General features: G+C 39.6%; 1 protein-coding gene across 2 annotated transcripts in view; it reads right to left on the reverse strand.

Annotated features, from left to right (window-relative positions):
- ANO10 (anoctamin 10) overlaps positions 1–19,804 on the reverse strand; it is a 246,622-nt gene that overhangs the window by 72,641 nt on the left and 154,177 nt on the right. Inside the window, exon 12 of one of the 2 annotated variants that reach the window (XM_026649350.2) lies at positions 6,729–6,845. The exons of the other annotated variant lie outside the window; for it this stretch is intronic. Within the exon in view, the coding sequence (XP_026505135.1) occupies positions 6,729–6,845 (117 nt within the window). The remainder of the gene's footprint in view (positions 1–6,728; positions 6,846–19,804) is intronic. 2 annotated transcript variants of the gene reach the window in all.

A 19,804-nucleotide genomic window follows, 5' to 3' on the forward strand; every position in this document is an offset into this window, starting at 1 on the left:
AAAAATAGGGAATATAGTATGGAAGTAACGTAACCAGCCATATCCAAAGTGAGCTTATTTTTATCTTTTCTTAATGTTGTCCTAACATTACTGTTTTCAAGTAACCAAACTCTATAGATATTGCACGGAAGGTAAGGAATTGAATATTGGAGAGTTGGAAGAGAGATGGTCCATAAGAGGATTCCACCATTAAGAAGTGATCTGCAATGAGAGTTTGAGAAATATTTGCATAGGGAATGTGATCCTCAATGAACAATTTGTTAATATTTCTTCTACTGACAACTGAAAACAAATCTAACGTGCTACACAAACTCTAGGTCCTGTGCATAAAGCAATGCATGAACACTGAGAGTAAACATTATGCTGTTATATACACAATACATTGTCACTTTGTATTTTTTGTGTTACTTGGCAATGGAATTGCATATAATTTCAGAGGAAAGACACCAACTGAAATATATCCCATTCTTGTCGTATTGGCAGGTATAACATCACTGAAATGAAAGCACACATCTCAAAGTGCTACCTCTTATACAACAAAAATTATACATATTCAGATAGTGTCAGTGGGCAGAACCAGTTTCTACCTTTAAAATGGTTAAAATTATGGTGTCTGAGATACTAGTTCTTGGCATCACAATAGTTGGGCAGTGCTTCTTCAACACATGCATGGACTCAGTCATTATACAAGTGTCAGCACTAATGTAACAGTGATCTTTCTGGCCCTCCACCTTAGCTCTCCTATGGTGACAGAATCAGAAAACAATACAGTGACACTAGGGATTAGCAGAGGTAGTTTACATAGAGGGATGAGAAGTTTGAACTCCGCTGGGCTAATGTTATTCCCCCTTTTTATAGCATGTCTCTTTTTTCAGGAATCCTGAGGCTTCCTCCTGCTCATCCTCCTGCTGTTTCTGAAGAGTGATCTGCCAGGAGAATGGAGGCCAGGGAAGCAGCACACAAAACAGGGAAGACAGGACATTTTGGAAAAAGTTAGGACAATACTGAAATTTTGATAAAAATCCAGACTCACTCAAATTAAATACCTATTAATAGCTGGGTGACAACAGTCACTTGAAATCAGAATTCTTGGTGCACTTTATGTCCATTTTTATGTGAAATGGAAGAGTTTGTCCTCACTGTGTTCAAGACAGTCAGAATGTAATTGGGCATCCCTGTGGATTCTGAACCTATGAAGTCTGCTGTAACTGCAGAGTGCTTAGGTTTAAGCATAATTTTAACCTAGTCTTACTCATTTTACTCCACATTTCCTTGTAGATATATTACCAATGCTCTGGGATGTTGGGGGGATGCAGAGGAGAGAGGCTTGACTTTTGTTGAATTCCATTCCTAGGATCTAGGTCAGAGGCTGAAAAAGGTAAGACTGAGGTTTCTTTGCAAGAATGGTTCGCTGCTGTCAATATGTGACATTAGAAACAAATTTAACTTTGGCAATGATGAGAAAAAGAGCCAATGGGTTGTTTAAAAAATAAAACTAAATTTTGCGGCGAGTCTGCCCCCCTATCCCAGTTAACAGCATGTAATTAATCACAATCACATAACATTCATACATATTTCTAATTCTATGCTTATGCAACCATTCCCTCATTACAAATGTAAATTTACCTCCATACCACAGACTCTGTGTCATCTCACTTTTTCAGTTATCAGAAATAGAGAATCATGAAATTGATATTACAGAAAATGCTATAAAGGCTAATGAAGTTAACCCCACAATTCATTTTGGGCTCTTGCCCTGCCCCCTTCCCACCAGTTCTACATTTAGGGTGGTTCCTCCAATGCTTTTACATTGACAGGTTCAGAGGGATGCTCTCAAGAAGGGCCCATCTTTAGGGCATCAAGAATGCTTTGGATTAAAGTATATTGGGAGAACTATGTGAGCAAGTTTGCGTGTTTCCGCTATGACTGGTTACAAATCTCTCACTTCCATGAGTGATAACATTTACTAAAAATATATATAAAAAGATAATTATGTTATGAAAATCTAATACATTTTATTAATAGTCTATCCCTTCTGCTAACAATCACACACGAACCTTATATTAAAGGATGTCCGGGAGCAACAGATTACTCACTAGAAATTGCCTTTTCAAATTAAATTTAAACAGGTTTGGGTTCTTTCTTTAAAAAAATCTGACGGACAAAAATAATTAATAACTATTTTATTTGAACACCATGTGTGAGTTTGTGCTTTAATTACATAATCAACATTTGCCTGTATCAGGAAACTAGATTTTTGGCAGAGTACTCCAATATCAGCATGAATCTTTTCAGCATCTAAGACAATAATTCACCATAAGGAAATGCTCACTGAGATGCAACATCCCCCCACCCTTACTTCAATGTATGCAAATTTTATCTACATCAACTAACATGAGAATTGGTACCAGTAATATACTGAGCTCAAATGACAGTTTTGAGTGATAGTTAGATTTATAAATAATTTGGCTGCAAAACAACATGGCAGTTTTCTAGGTTAAGAAAATATAATAGATACCAATATCAGGTGCTCAAACAGTTTGCATAGCAAAACAAATGAAAGAGAAACAAACCAATGAGCAATTCTGCCCTCTCCCTCTCCTTTCCTCCACTGTTCTTCACGTTCTTCCCACCGTCAACAACCCTCTACTTACTATCTGTACGTAGTATAGGCAGGCAGCACAGTGTGTTAACTGCAGCATTGTTGCTGAATCTGCCAGTTACATACATATGTCCAGTAAACACACACCTCCTGTGCTAATGGACATACCTGACACACTGATATTTTGTTGATTTCAATGGAATAGAGCACAGACTATTTCATGATTTTGTTTAGTCCCAGTGTCATAGAGGCGGGAGTGTTTCTATTATCCTTTCAATACATTTATTATTAAAGGCACTTATCTGTCTTTCCCTGTTATCTAATGAGGAGTCTTAAAAAGGAGAAACAATTCAACAAGGAAGCTGTCTTTACTGATTTTCCCCCAAGCCATACTTTCTTGCAGTTTTATCCTTTTTTAAGATAATAGGTGGAGATTATGGCCACATAACAAAATAGAGCACACCACCTCTAGTCCCTCTTCCTCACTGCTTTGGAATACTACTTTCAGCAAGGAACATGGGGCACTAATTGTGCAAAATCATTGTCAAAGAGGTAATCAGCCAGCAGATGGGTCTGAACAGAGAAGAGCTGGAATCCTCCTCCACACCAGACAACAAGCAATATACTGGTACTTCGGAGTGATGTACACTTGGTACCTACTGTCTCAAGGGAACAGAAGTCCCAAAGCTATTCTCAATCAGGATCTTCTGCAAGCATAGAAAAACCGACCCCTCTTTTAGCATCTCTCATGCATTAAAATAAACAGGGGACAGGGAATTGTGACAGTAGTCAGAAGAGGGATTTGGTATGCACTTATCACAGCAGTGGGGAGGAGGAAGCTTCCATGTGACATATAAGTCTAACTTTTTTTTTTTTTTGGCTGTTTTTTAGAAAAATCAATTTCAGAATCAATTTTTTAGAAAAATGTTTTTTAGAAAAATCAATTTCAAATTTTGAAACTAAAATGAGTTAAATTACTAAGATGATGTTTATTGCCAGAAGGTTTATCTATGATTATCTTGACTATTTGAAGCTGAAAGAACTTGAAAATATGCTTTAAAAATAAATGCCTCAGTATCTTTTCATGTTGTCAATGAATTATTTTGAAGTGCAGATATTTTGCCAGCTGACATCCAGAAAACCAAAGCTGTTTTAATGTGACATTAAAGAATAAAAGCAAGTCTCCACATGAGATCATTCCATTTCAGTACACTACTTAATACATGACATGTTCAAACTATGAAAGACATAACATGGAATCCGTCAAGGAAAATCTGAAAAGGTGATGGTGGTTATTTGTGCATATAATTATAGGTATCCTAAAACTAGCAAGGACTTCTCTATCCTGTAAGAAGATGGAGAATGAAAAGAACTGGAGGATTTTAGTTCCCCTGAAATGCAGAATTCCCATCTCTCAGTATGATTAATAAAACAAACCCTGAAGACTTGGGGCTCGAGCACATATTATGGTAATTAATGCATAGATGTGAGGGTGGAAGTTTAAGTCTTAACTGCTGACAAATATATTCATATTGAACCACACTCAGTAGATTCCAACTGGCATATTCTAATCAAAGGTGGTTTTATTCACTTGTGCTTAAGGTTTCAGTGGATGAACTAGTTTTGCCTGTCTACAAAATGAAAATAGAGAAAAGGAGCAACTAAAATAGAGCAGCAGTCCTGCTCTTTAAAATGTTAAGTAGAGGATATGTAAGACTACTGTCAACTCCTGGTAACTTCACAATGAACCCATTAGAGAACTACAAAACTAAATTGTAGAGTCTTAGATTCAATTTTAATTTGGATTTTATTTTTTATGGTTTTATTGTGGAAGACTGTCTTGACCTGGATAGGGACACACATCATATAAGACCATGTGTTTTTAATAGTGATGGCAATGTAATATTTCAGGAGTCAGTTTGGCTGAAATGAATATAATATTTTGCCAGATACCACAGAAGATTTTTTTTTGTTAAAGTGTATTCTCCAACTTCACTTGAAGATCACAGAGTACAGACGATTACTCGTCTATAACTGGTATACTCTAAGTATATTGCCTCTGCAAATCAGTAGTGACCATTGGGACAATGTGAACGCTAATGTTGTGTTGATAGGAACATTTGATGATGCTGCCCTATTACACCCCAGTTCATTTCCACTGTATAAAATACAATCTAAGGACTTTGAAGTGGCAGGGAAGAAAGATGAGAGAGTGTGAATATGACTTCAACTCTGAAACTTTGGGGGGTTTCCTAACGTTGGTTTTGGGTGTATTTTTGCAAAGTTTATGCTTGTTTTGTGCTTGTTTCTGTGAAAAGTTATCACATTCATGCACAATCACAGTCCAAAACATGGGACAGACAACACAGGGCTAAGTGGGGTTTTTGTTTGTCTCACTTGGTTTTGCTTTAAATCCTACTCTTAGTCTGACAGAAGATGAGGAATGAAATCCTGGCCCCAGTAAGTCAATGGTAAAACTCTCATTTGACTTTAATGGGCCATGATTTCACCCAAGATCTCTAAGAAGAGCCAAAAACTAACAGATGAAAGCCCACCACCAGAATTAAAATACTCACATGAAAAACCTAAAATTCATCATAATTCACATGCAACTTTCTGGTGGCTGAGGACCCAGTGGTCCCAAATCCCTATTTTTATGGATAATTGGCCTCTGAAATACTTTTTTACATATTGGCAATTATGAAGGTTAAGATGGAAATCCCCATGTTCATAAATAAAACAAAGAAATAAAAAAGGGTTATTTTCATAAATGATTTAATGCAACATTAGTTTAATTCAGTGAAGACAGACAGCTATGTGCATAATGCTTATTGTAATCAGCTACTGCAGATACTTCGCATTTTAGCTTCCAATATTACAAAATTACATTATTTGCTAATCTTTACCCTGGAAGTCTGCTTTCTGTAACTGGATCATTCAGCTAAATATCTTCAAAGTCAAATATTTTTCGGAACCTATGGAGGTCCACCCAGTTCCTCCCCCACATAGCTATTCCTCTTTCCACTAGGTCATGGATTTTCCCTCATCATCTATTTTCTTTGTAGAGGGTAGCCATACAGGCATGTTCTACCTGAGAGATCTCTTCCCACCACTTGAGATTACCACATACTAGTTACTTTCAGTTGTGGTTTCCACTACTGTCTCCTTGTATGCATTTGCCTCTATCAATTCTGCAGTACAAAAATCTAGCTAATTGTTTTCCTAAGGGATACATGTTACTTACAACTGAAATGTAAATTATATAAAAAAATAATAATAATGCTAATAATAATGTGGTAATAAAATGTAATCTAGTTTACCTTTTTCACATAATGTTCATATAATTATTTGGTAACCTTCCCCCAAAACAAATATTGAAATTATTATTTTAAAAAATCCATGCCAAGAGTGCTTACAATAACAATATTCATCCATACAGTGGCCAACCACAATTTACATGTGATGCCAGTTCAATGAACACCATTTTTTATAGAGAGCTTTAAATCCATATATTTCAAAGCTCTTTACAAAGGAAAGAAAGTATCATTATAAACAAGAAAGTGGGTGTTTTTTTAAAAAAATGAAAGATACCTGACCTAATCTGGCAAATTCAAGGCAAATTCATGAGACACTGTCAGGTTAAAAATGTTGATCTCTCTGTTACCTAACAATAACTGAAATTATTAGAATTTAAAGTACTTCTTAAAATTTAATTTACTTTTCAGCATTAATGCTGTTTGCTTTTTGCTTTTCAGTCGATGTGATTAAAATATACTAATCAATTTCATATTTATTGATAGGCATTTTCTTCTGTTTCTGTTAAACACTGCTTTATTTTGGCTGCAAACAATACAGAAGGATAGTTAAACTCCAGCCAAAAATTGTTTTAATTGGAATGATCAATGACTAAATCACTGAAAGCTTCTGCATCAATAATAGGGTTTTTTAAAAACAATTTGTAAATTATTTTACATTTTAGATTGATACTATGTATGTCCCTTTAAGATGCTAATATCTAATACCATGCAATTGAAACAGAAGCATAATACTGACAATTTCCATAATTTACCTTTTCTTTTGGTCCCCCAAACTAGTACATTTGTTTCCCCAAGTGAGTTGCCCATACCTGCTGTTTGAGAGCTTCTAGAGATTCAAATTCCAACCTGGCCAGTTTTATCTGGATATCCCGTGGTTTATCAGGAATCACAAACGCCATGACAAACTTCAATGCCAGTAGAATATGCTGGGGAAAAAAACAAATTCAATACTCTATTATACAGTTTATGGCAAGTAAAGAAGAGTAATACAAAAGCATTCTGCAAATTTTAATTCCAGGATGCCTAAAAATGATTTTTTGTTAATTATGTGAGAAATAGTGATGGCATACTATGCCACGATTACTCCTGACTTTTCCAGCTCAACAATTTATACTTTGCAATTCAACGCGTACGTCCATTACGTTTGTTTTTATTATAATCTTATATTTTCACTATGTACTGTATCATTCTTTTTTATTTATACATTTGTGATTCCTGATAAAAATCAAACTATTCATATTGATACTGACCTGGTTGGAATTTGAATCTAGGATAAGAACTGTAGTACATAGTGAAAGCATAGGATGTATATGTCACAATAGATTTACATGACATAAAACAATGGTAAAATGTGCCAAACAAAAATAAATAACAGAGTTCCTGCCCCAGAAAGAGTATAATCTAAAAATCCTAGTGGGTGGACTACAAAACAATATAACACAACAGGAGTTTGGACTTTACAGCTGGAATGATACACAGAAGCGGTGAACTGGCCAACATTAACTGGGAGGATATTCTAAATATAAGGAGTGGAAGGAATAGGCCAAATTAGCCATAATTATATAGCAAAGGATTATATAAACACTTAACCCAACAAAGACCAGAAAATTCAAAGTTAAACTTAATCCTTGTTCATCACTCTTTGTATTTGACATAAAGATGCAGCACACCCATTAATGCTTGTTCAAAACAAGTTCCAAGCTATCAAGACAGATGTTTATTGGGGGGGTGTACACAGTTGTTTGCATGAGCACCTAAGCCAGAGCCCCTCAACATTTACCCTACTGAGGACTGGACTGGCAACTTGCCATGAGTCTGATGGCAGCAACTTGGCCCTGATTCAGAAAAGCATCTCTATACAGGGAAACTTAACTTTAAGCACATGTTTAAGTCCCACTGACATCAATGGTTCTTATACACATGCTTTAAATGGTATTTATATACATGTATGCCCAACTTTTTTCCTGACTCAGTGCTCTGTCATAAAATGGAAAAGAGCACTGACTCTCATTTTTCTGAGAATACAAGTCCAAGAATTAAATGTTCCATCTTGATGCAGTTGGCTGCACAACACAAAACACAATATGCTAAACATCAAGAGTAAAGATGTGGGGTGGGAAGAGCTAGAAATAAATCACCTGGTATAATGCAATGGAGGTAAAGGACAGTGGAGCAATGGAAAGAAATACAAACCCACATAATGGTCTTGTGGACTATGCAGCAATAAACATATTTTAACTATAAACAGGCCAATACTGATAGAAAAAAGAGGTAATGGTAATGATTAAGAGAATACTACCACTCTGAAACCTGTCACCATACAAGGCACTGAATTTAGCCATATGAAGTGGAAATCCATCAACTTCATGAAAAAACTCATACAGATACAGACAGACACCATCTTCCTTTCCAAATGCAAACAGATGGACATCATACCAAAAGGACTGAAGGTAAAAAATCCATTACTTTCTACATACCACACAGACTATGCTGAGAGATTGTGCCACACACTCTCAAAGAAACTGTGGAACCACCTGATCAACATCCTATACAGCAAACAGGGAAAGATTAAGAATGAGCTCTCAAAACTGGATACTCTCATAAAAAGCCAACCTTCCATACAAACTTCCTCGTGGTTGGACTTTACAAAAACTAGACAAGCCATTTACAACACACACTTTGCTTCTCTACAAAGGAAAAAGGACACTAAACTATCTAAACTTCTACATGCCACAAGGGGCCACAACAGTGGTTCCCTTAACTCACCCAACAATATTGTTAATCTATCCAGCTATACTCTTAGCCCGGCAGAAGAGTCTGTCCTATCTCGGAGCCTCTCCTTCTGCCCCTCCACCCCCAAGAACATGATATAGTTCTGCGGTGACCTGGAATCCTACTTTCGATGTCTCCGACTCAAGGAATATTTCCAACACACCTCTGAACAGCACACTAATCCACAGAAACCTTCCTACCAACACTACAAAAAGAAGGATTCTGCGTGGACTCCTCCTGAAGGTTGAAACAACTGACTGGACTTCTACATAGAGTGCTGAAATTGTGGAAAAGCAGCATCACTTGCTCCATAACCTCAGCTGTGCAGAACACAACGCCATCCACAGCCCCAGGAACAACTCCGACATCATAATCAAAAAGGCTGACAAAGGAGGTGCTCTCGTCATCATGAATAGGTTGGAATATGAACGGGAGTCTGCTAGGCAGCTTTCTAACACGACATTCTACAGGCCATTACCCTCTGATCCCACTGAGGGTTACCAAAAGAAACTACACCATTTGCTCAAGAAACTCCCTGAAAAAGCACAGGAACAAATCTGCATAGACACACGCCGGGGGGGAGGGATAGCTCAGTGGTTTGAGCATTGGCCTGCTAAACCCAGGGTTGTGAGTTCAATCCTTGAGGGGGCCATTTAGGGATCTGGGGCAAAATTAGTACTTGGTCCTGCTAGTGAAGGCAGGGGGCTGGACTCGATGACCTTTCAAGGTCCCTTCCAGTTCTAGGAGATAGGATATCTCCATTAATTAATTTATTTATTTTATTAACCCCGACCAGGGGTATTCTATCTACTACCCAAGATCCATAAACCTGAAAATCCTGGACGCCCCATCATCTCAGGCACCCTGACAGCAGGATTGTCTGGCTATGTAGACTCTCTCCTTAGGCCCTACCCGCATGGCCCCACAGTATGCCAACATTTTTATGGCTGACTTAGAACAACGCTTCCTCAGCTCTCGGTCCCTTACGCCCCTACTCTACTTGCGCTACATTGATGACATCTTCATCATCTGGACCCATGGAAAAGAAGCCCTTGAGGAATTCCGCCATGATTTCAACAATTTCCATCCCACCATCAACCTCAGCCTGGACCAGTCCACACAAGAGATCCACTTCCTGGACACTACAGTGCTAATAAGCGATGGTCACATAAACACCACCCTATACCGGAAACCTACCTGACCGCTATACTTACCTACATGCCTCTAGCTTTCATCTAGACCACATCACACAATCCATTGTCTACAGCCAAGCTCTAAGATACAACCGCATTTACTCCAATCCCTCAGACAGAGACAAACACCTACACGATCTCTATCAAGCGTTCTTAAAACTACAGTACCCACCTGCTGAAGTGATAAAACAGACTGACAGAGCCAGAAGTCACCTACTCCAGAACAGGCCCAACAAAGAAAGTAACAGAATACCACTAGCTGTCACCTTCAGCCCCCAGCTAAAACCTCTCCAGCACATCATCAAGGATCTACAACCTATCCTGAAGGATGATCCCTCACTCTCACAGATCTTGAAAGACAGGCCAGTCCTCGCTTACAGATAGCCCCCCAACCTGAAGCAAATACTCACCAGAAACCACACACCAAACAACAAAAACACTAATCCAGGAACCTATCCTTGCAACAAAGCCTGTTGCCAACTCTGTCCACATATCTACTCAAGGGACACCATCATAGGACCTAATCACATCAGCCACACCATCAGAGGCTCGTTCACCTGCACATCTACCAATGTGATAAATCCCTTCATGTGCCAGCAATGCCCCTCCGCCATGTACATTGCCCAAACCGGACAGTCTCTACGCAAAAGAATAAATGGACACAAATCAGACGTCAAGAATTATAACGTTCAGAAACCAGTCGGAGAACACTTCAACCTCCCTGGTCACTCAATTACAGACCTAAAAGTCGCAATTCTTCAACAAAAAACCTTCAAAAACAGACTCCAACGAGAAACTGCATAAACTGGAATTAATTTGCAAACTGGACACCATTAAATTAGGCTTGAATAAAGACTGGGAGTGGAGGGGTCATTACACAAAGTAAAAACCATTTCCCCAGGGTAATTTTTCCCCTACTGTTACTTCTTGTCAACTGTTTGAAATGGGCCATCCTGATTATCACTACAAAAGTTTTTTTTCCTTCTGCTGATAATAGCCCACCTTAATTGATTAGTCTCGTTAGAGTTGGTATGGCAACACCCATTTTTTCATGTTCTCTGTGTATATATATCTTCCTCCTGTATTTTCCACTGCATGCATCCGATGAAGTAGGTTTTAACCCACGAAAGCTTATGCCCAAATAAATTTGTTAGTCTCTAAGGTGCCACAAGTATTCCTCATTCTTTTTGTACATACAAAGTTAGAGATTAAGGAAGGAGTTAGCACATTGGCTAAAAGATGGCAAAGAAAATATTTATTTATTTCAACTTGTGCAATCCCACCATCCTTGACAGTAAACACAAGCAATTCAATCCTTACTACCACATTACAAAAAATTCTACTTTGACATCATGTCAACACTGAAACACTCCCTAAACGCACAAAATTTTCCCCTTTTCCTACTCAACATGGCAGAATCCATTCCTGAGAAAGCCTAAGTAAACACATAGGTCTGCTGACAGAGGAGGTAGATATTGGTAAATATATCATTTTTTTCCCTAACAAGTTTACAAAGAAGAATGAGGGACAATGCCAGATGAATTCCTTCCAGGGAAAGATGAAATATTAAAGGAGGATAGGATCAGCTAGAACAAGGATTAAGAGAGACAATACTCTAGAGCGGGATAAAATCCATCCCAGTACTCAGATGTGACAAGAGATACATGGGAAACATTCAGCGTACAGTTATATCTAAAACCTTTTTTTGGACACAGGAGAGTTATCAGGGAAGACGCAGAGAAATTACAGACTTAAAATCTTAAGAGCAGTAATAGGAAACACACTTGACAAAAACAGGGATCAAACATAATACAGTAAAAGCTGTGTTATCTGACCCTGTACCAACCGGAAAGCTCTATAAACCAGTATTTCTAATCTTCCTAGAAAATCCGGTTTATAATGCAGTTGGCGTGGGGCCGGCAGGCTCCCTATCTGGCTCCGCGTGGCTCCCCAGAAGAAGCGACATGTTCCTGATACTCCTAGGTGGAGGAACAGCCATGAGGGGTTCGGAGTGTGGGAGGGGGTGTGGGGTGCGAGCTCTGGGAGAGAGTTTAGGTACAGGAGGGGGAGTGGGGCTGGGGATTGGGGTATGGGAAGGGGTGTGGGGCACGGGCTCTGGGAGTAGGAGGGGGCTCAGGGCATGGGGTGCAGGAGGGGGTGTGGGATGCCGGATCCAGGTGGCGCTCACCTCCGGCGGCTCCCCGCAAGCGGCAAATTGTCCCTGCTGCTCCTAGGTGGAGGTGCAGCAGGTGGCTCTGCGTGCTGCCTCCGCCTGAAGGTGCTGCTCCCCGCAGCTCCCATTGGCCACAGTTCCTGGCCAACGGGACTGCGGAATCAGCGCTTGGGGCTAGGCAGGGGCAGTGCAGAGAGTCGTCTGCTGTGCCTCCGCCTAGGAACAGCAGGGACAATTTGCCGCTTGCAGGTAGCCACCAGAGGTGAGCGCCCCCCAAATCCAGCACCCAAAACCCCTCCCGCACCCCAACCCCCTGCCCGAGCCCCCTCCCACACCCGAACTCCCTCCCAGAGCCCGCGTCCCACACCCCCTCCCACACCCAAACTCCCTCCCTCTTAGTTAACCGGAATTTTTCACTTACCGCCCCCCCCCCATTCCCCCAACATGCCGTATAAAAAAGATTTTACTGTATGTAATAATTTAGCTAACAGCATTGGGCTAAATTCTGTTCTCAGTTATACTGGTGTAACCTGGAGAAATTGAGTGCCAAGTTACAAAGATCATACCTAAATTTGATCACCATATTTTTAAATACAAAAAAATGTATCAGCAGATGAATCTTTTAATAAATGTAACTGGGTTTATAGTCTACAAATTTCACAAATCCATTTTTACAAGGACCTTTATAATTCATACCTGAGGAAAAAAGTTATTCCTCAAAACTGGAAGACTAAGTACTACTAACTGACATATTATCTATTTTATACAATATAATATAAAACATATGAGCTTGATAGCACAGTATGCATAGCAGTTTGTGTTTAGATACTATATTTGTCTTTTTTCATTTATGGATGACCATTGAGATCATCTAGTCTGACCTCCTGTATAACACAGACCACAGAATTTAGTAGCATTTTTCTTTCCTCTTAAAAACAAATAAACGAACAAAAATAGTGAGAGTCTAGAGCAGCGGTTCTTAACCTTTATTGCAGCCTGCACCCCTTTGGTTCTCAAAATATGTTCTCGCACCCCTTGTCAAAAATCAAAATATCTTCTCACAGCCCTTATCAAAAATCGTTGAAGTAGGTCAGTTCTTTAAACCTAGATATATTTTTTGTTTGTATATTACAGTAATAGTTAAAAAATGTATAATGTTAATAAATACATAGGTTTGATGAAACAAAGTAGCTGTACTTACGTGCTGGTGCTTAATTTGTATTTTTGATGATTTACCTTCTAAAAAAATCTGGCATGTCTCGCACCCCAATGGGGTGCAGGCACCCCAGGTTAAGAACCACTCGTCTAGAGGATAAGATTATTATATCAATTTCCCAACCTGAGGAAATGAGCCACTGTGGAGGACTATTTTTTTGAGGGTGCAGGGAGATTGGGGTAGAGGAAAGTAGTGGAAGACGAAAAGCTCCACAGCCATGGATTTTCTGCCATCATCACTCCACACATGGTCTAAGCAACCTGCTTCCACAGCTACAGATAAAGCAGCAGGCGGTTTCTTCAACTTACATATATAGCATCAGGTTCATGGCACTTATACAGCCGGCCCAAACTACCAGAGGACGTTTCACACCATGAGCAGCAAGTAGTCATAGATTCAAGATTTTAAGGACAGAAAGGACGTCTATAAACATCTAGTCAGACATCCTGCATAACACAGGCCAAAAATCCCTCACCCAGTAATTTCTGTATCAAACCTATAATGTCTCTTTGAGCTATAGCATATCTTTTAGAAATACATTCAATCTTGATTTAAAGACTTTAAGTGATGAAGACTCCATATATCCCTATGTAAGTTGTTCCAATGATCAATTACCCTTGATAATAATCAATTACTATTAAAAATTTGTACCTTATTTCTACTCTGAATTTGTCTGGCTTCATCTTCCAGTCACTGGATAACATCTTTTACAGCTAGATCAAAGAACCGGCTCCTACCAGAAATTTCTTCCCCAGATAAGTACTTATAGACCATTATCAAGTTACCTCTTAACCTTCTCCTGGACAAACTAAATAGATTGAGCTTCGTTAGATTTTCACTATAAGGCATTTTTCCAGAACTTGACTAATTCTTTTAGCTCTTTTCTGAACCCTTTCAAGTTGGTCAACATCCTTTTTGAAGTGTGGACATCAGGACAAGACACAATATTCCAGCAATGGGCTCACTAATGCCACATGCACAGGTAATCTCTACTTCCACTCAGTATTGTCCTGTTATACATCCAAGGACTGTATTCACCCTCTTAGCTACTGCATCACACCAAGAGCTCATGATTAACTGGTTATTTACCATGAGCCCTAAGTCCTATTCAGAGTCACTGCTCTCCAGGAGACAGTCCCCTATCTTATAAGTGTGACTTATATTCTTTGTTCCTAGATGCATGACTTTGCATTTGGATGTATTAAAATGCATGTTGTTCAAGTGTTTTGCTTTTGGGGGGGGGCAGAAGAGACAGAAAAGTGGGAGCAACCTAGAAGGCAAAAGGGTGAACAAGAAAAAAAGAGAAAGAGAAGGTTATTAGAAAAAGAACTCATGGAACTAGGGGACATTGATGGATGCAGGCAGGGGATTCATTTGCCAGTATTACAATTTCAGTAAAAAAGTGTGGGCACCAGCAGGGCTAACGTTTGGGTGCCTGAATCCAATTGCTGTAGGCCCCCTCAAAGGGGTAAACTAGATACATGAAAAAGATAACTATTTTTCATTGTAGAAAAGTAAACTTCTAGCCATTTCCTTGTGAACAGCCTTGAAAACCTAAACCACCAGCAGCTAACTACACTTCCACAGCAGGAAGCTGAGAGGTAACCTAAATTTCCTCCCTCAGAGTCTGCACACTTTTTATGTAAATATGTCAATTAAGTTTGAGGGGTAGCCTAAGACTAATCTCATAGTGATTTGATGAGGGAGGATAGGAATTGATTAGTGGGCTTTATAGACTCAGACTTTATGGTCAGAAGGGACCATCATCTAGTCTGACCTCCTGTACATTGCAGGTCACAGAACCTCACCCACCTACTCCTGAAACAGACCCTAACCTCTGTCTGAGTTACTGAAGTCCTCAAATTATGGTTTAAAGTTACAGTTCAAGTTACAGAGAATTCACCATTTACACTAGTTTAAGCCTCAAAGTGACCCATGTCCCATGCTGCAGAGGAAGGCGAAACCCCCTCACAATCTCTGCCAATTTGACCCGGGGGAAAATTTCTTCTTGACTCCAAATATGGCTATCAGTTAGACCCTGAGCATGTGGGCAAGACCCACCAGCCAGACACCTGGAAAACAATTTTCCATAGTAACTCAGAGCCCTCCCCATCTAGTGTCCCGTCTCCAGCCATGGGGACTTTTGCTACTGGCAGTTGCGGATGGGCCACATGTCATCATAGGGAGTCCCATCATACCATCCCGTCCATAAACTTACCAAATTCAGTCTTGAAGCCACCTAGGGTTTTTGCCTCCACAGTTCCCCTTTTTTATTTTGGTTTGGGTTTGTTTGTTTTTCTAGGGAGTGGAGAGAACAGACTGGAAAAGGGCAAAAAAAAAAAAAAATTTGCAAACCTGCTCAAAAATTCTAAAGCCAGCTCTGAAAACCACTAAGTAATTGTATTTACTTTTAACATTTGAACAGTTAGATTTTTGTACCAGCCAAAAAAAACCCTATACTTAAACAAAACTCTGATTTATCAAGAGCTCAGTCTCCATTCTTACTCCATTCATGACCTCTTAAAAACAGGAAGTTTTATTGTTTGTAAACTGTGTAGAATTAAATGAGAGGTATTTATGATGTGGGTTACTGTCCTTTAAAAACTATTTAAAAAAGAAACATAAAAGTTTGTGAGCTTAGTTAAAATGTCTTGGACTTTAAGATGGTAAAGTCAAGTGCAATTCCACCCTACAGAACCTAGTGAAAATGTTTTAAAACATTAAGTACTACCAAAAACAATTTTAGGAGCTACAGCTCCACTTATAACACCTTCCCCAAAAAAACCCACATTGGTTACTGTTAAACCTACTTATTCCTCCTACTGCATTCTCCCCACTTCCTAATACGCAATTCAGAAACAACATTAGTAAAAAATATGGGAAAATATCTGAAAAATCTAATCAAAATCCACCACTGTGGGTAGGTTTGAGTCAAGAGAACATTTTAAAAGAAAGTGTATCTAATTTCAAAATCTAATCCTTGAATAGAACTGCAGTTGACTCAGGAAGACCAAAGAACAGTTCTAGAAATTTTCAGAAGAGTAAAAAGAAATAGGATGCAGTATTCATTTTATAGTCCATCTTCATTTTAGTATTCCTTAAACAAAACTAGTATAATTTTACAAATCTGACTCAAATACATCCACTTTCAGAAAAATTGTCCCCAAAATACGGTAATAGGTCATAGATATAACACAGCAAAACCCTTCCTAGCAGTTTACAATGATAAAATTAAAACAAAGGATCTGAATCTATCACAAATAATGAAAAAAACAAGAAAAGAGAAAATGTATACTCTGAAGAAAATCTGCTACAGAACTAGGCAGAGTTATAGTAACCTCTTTAAAGCATTTATTTAAGTAGCTTCCTAATAATCAAAATTGTTTACAAATAAAAAAATTACAAAACCAAACTGTTATTTTAAAATGAAACTATTAAAATAAGTTGTTTTCAAAAACATATCCCACATAATGATTACAGGGTGAGTGTGTCTTTGTATGAAAAAAACAGGATAATAGTAACATAGGCTGTATACTCCCTAGTGCCAACAGTGAAGTACTCTCCTACTCTGCCATCTGCCAAGCGGGTGAGGAGAGAAATGTCAATGTGTCTCTCACCCTTGATAATTGCAGCACTATCAAACTCTTTGTGGTCTCGTGCCAGGTGCTCAGAAAGCTAATGGAACTGTTCTACTCTGCAAAATCTAGTGGCATGAGCTACAAAGGCAGCTGTGTTTTGCAGCAGTGTGTCCCCAACCTTGTCTCTTCTAAAACAGGAAATGCAAATTAGGGCTGAATTCTTGGCATTTTAAACAGCTAATTTGATTTCTACAGTGGTATGACTGCAGTAATGCTGCATTCCAGTCAGAGTCTAGCCACCATTGAACAAAGAAATATATGCAAAAGCAGCCTTTTCTGATAGATTATATGACAAATCCCAATCTGGAAAGAGTTTAATGAAGTTTTACATCAAAAATTTGTCCCAGAATGTACTTGTTTATCAATAAATTCCATTAATATCAGAAATCCAGTAGTCTAGACCTCCAGAACCAGTATGTGTGATAAAACAAGGCATTCATTGGTTATACATTAACTGGGAACCCTACACAAGATTCCACCCATAAGGTTAGGTGACTTCAAGATATTTCTCCCCTGAATGTTCAATACTGAGGTATACAGAACATCTTTGGGAGTGTTAATGAATGCACCAGAATATGATCATTTTACTGTCAAAGTGCAGAATATGTGGTAAATATAAGGAAGTCATGTGATCTCCTACTGTTGCTGTGTTAAACTCAACTAAAATCAGGGCTAAGAACTGATACAGACCAGAGAATAAATTAATCCTTTTCTGTGGCTTTAAAAATCTGATGACTGGGCTCCAAGTTCTCTTAACTATACTAGATAAGGCTGATATTTTGAAATGCCAGCAAAAAGTTTAAAATAATTAAAAAAAAGTATTTGTGCTTAAAAAAGGAAATTCAATTAAAGGTACAATACAAGCTAAGATTTAACTTACAAACTCCAGAAGTTGGATTACATTTAATTGCTTGAGTAGAAAGCAATAAAAGAAATTTATTAGAAAACATTTTCTGTAACACATAAAAAGAAAGCATGACTAACCTTTTCTTCCTGCTTTTAAACTAAACTACATTAATTAAAGCGTTTTGCTAATTGAGTAGAATTATCACAGCTGAAGGACTCTAATAATAGGGGACTGTCTTCTGCTTCAGTGATAAATGCTGCTTTTAAAACCTCACATCCCCATACGTTATTAGAGAATCTTTTTATAAAATGTGAACTGAATCTGCTTTGGTAAAACCGCATGTTCCTCCTTTCAGAACTGCAGCTTATGCAGGAGAAGTTACTTGCCTAATGCAGTAACTGTAGTTCTTTGAGATGCGTTCCACTTTGATTGCTCCGCTTCAGGTGCGCATGGGCCCCAGGTACCTTTGATCAGAGATTTTTGGCAGCAGTGTCCATTAGGCCTGTGCATTTGCTCTATACAGCTAGTGTCCTGCACCAAAGCTATATAGGACTGCATGAGCATGTTCCTTCTCAGTTCCTTCTCCACTGCAAAGTCCCATAAAGGAAACTCTAAAGCAGAGGAGGAGGAGGGCAGGTAGAGAAACACCCATAGGTGGACACATCTCAATGAGCTAGTTATTGCACAGAGTGAGTAAGCTCTCCTCCTTCTTCAAGCACTGTCCTTCGAGGTGCTCTACTTCAGGTGATTACTGAGCAGTACCCTCATCAGGGGGAAGGGGCGTTGGAGTCAAGTCTAAGGGTATGTCTACACTACGAAATTAGGTCGAATTTATAGAAGCCGGTTTTATAGAAATCAGTTGTATACAGCCGATTGTGTGTGTCCCCACATAAAATGCTCTAAGTGCATTAAGTCAGCGGACCGCGTCCACAGTACCGAGACTAGCGTCGACTTCCGGAGCGTTGCACTGTGGGTAGCTATCCCACAGTTCCCGCAGTCTCCGCCGCCCATTGGAATTCTGGGTTGAGATCCCAATGCCTGAATGATGCAAAACAGTGTCGCGGGGGGTTCTCGGTACATGTCGTCAGGCACCTCCCCCTCCATCAGAGCAACGGTAGACAATCGATTCGCGCCTTTTTACCTGGGTTACCTGTGCAGACAACATACCACGCCAAGCATGGAGCCCGCTCAGCTCAGCTCCGCTCACCGTCACCATATGTCCTCTGGGTGCCGGCAGACGTGGTACTGCATTGCTACACAGCAGCAGCTAATTGCCTTTTGGCAGTAGACGGTGCAGTACGACTGGTAGCCTTCATTGGCGATCTGGGTGCTGGTAGACGTGGGGCTGGCAGACGTGGGGCTGCATTGCACACAACAGCAGCCCCTTGCCTTTTGGTAGAAGATGGTATATTACGATTGGTATCCGTCGTCATCGTACTGCAGTGGCTGTCAATCATGGGCACCTGGGCAGACATGCTCAGTCCTATCGAACTGTCTTGACGATGATGGCTATCAGTCGTAGTATGCTATTTTCTGCCAAGCGCCCAGTATTTGCTGCCAAGCACGCAGAAGATGCCGAGGGCTATCAGTCATGCTGCACCGTCGTCTGCCAGCTTAAGATGTAAAAAATAGATTTGTTCTGTATTCATTTGCTTCCCCCTCCCTCCGTGAAATCAACGGCCTGCTAAACCCAGGGTTTTGAGTTCAATCTTTGGGGGGGGGGGCATTCTGTGTGACAGTTGTTTGTGTTTCTCCCTGATGCACAGCCACCTTTGTTGATTTTAATTCCCTGTACCTGTACGCCATGTCGTCACTCACCCCTCCCTCCCTCCCTCAGATACTAGTTTCGCGCCTTTTTTCAGACCAGACGCCATAGCTAGCACTGGGATCATGGAGCCCGCTCAGATCACCGCGGCAATTATGAGCACTATGAACACCACGCGCATTGTCCTGGAGCAAAACCAGGACCAGCCGAGGAGGCGATTGCAGCGCGGCGACGAGAGTGATGAGGAAATTGACATGGACATAGACCTCCCACAAGGCACA

This window comes from Terrapene carolina, unplaced genomic scaffold, assembly GCF_002925995.2.
Source record: "Terrapene carolina triunguis isolate 2854851 unplaced genomic scaffold, T_m_triunguis-2.0 Scaffold84, whole genome shotgun sequence".
Lineage (NCBI taxonomy): Eukaryota > Metazoa > Chordata > Testudines > Emydidae > Terrapene > Terrapene triunguis.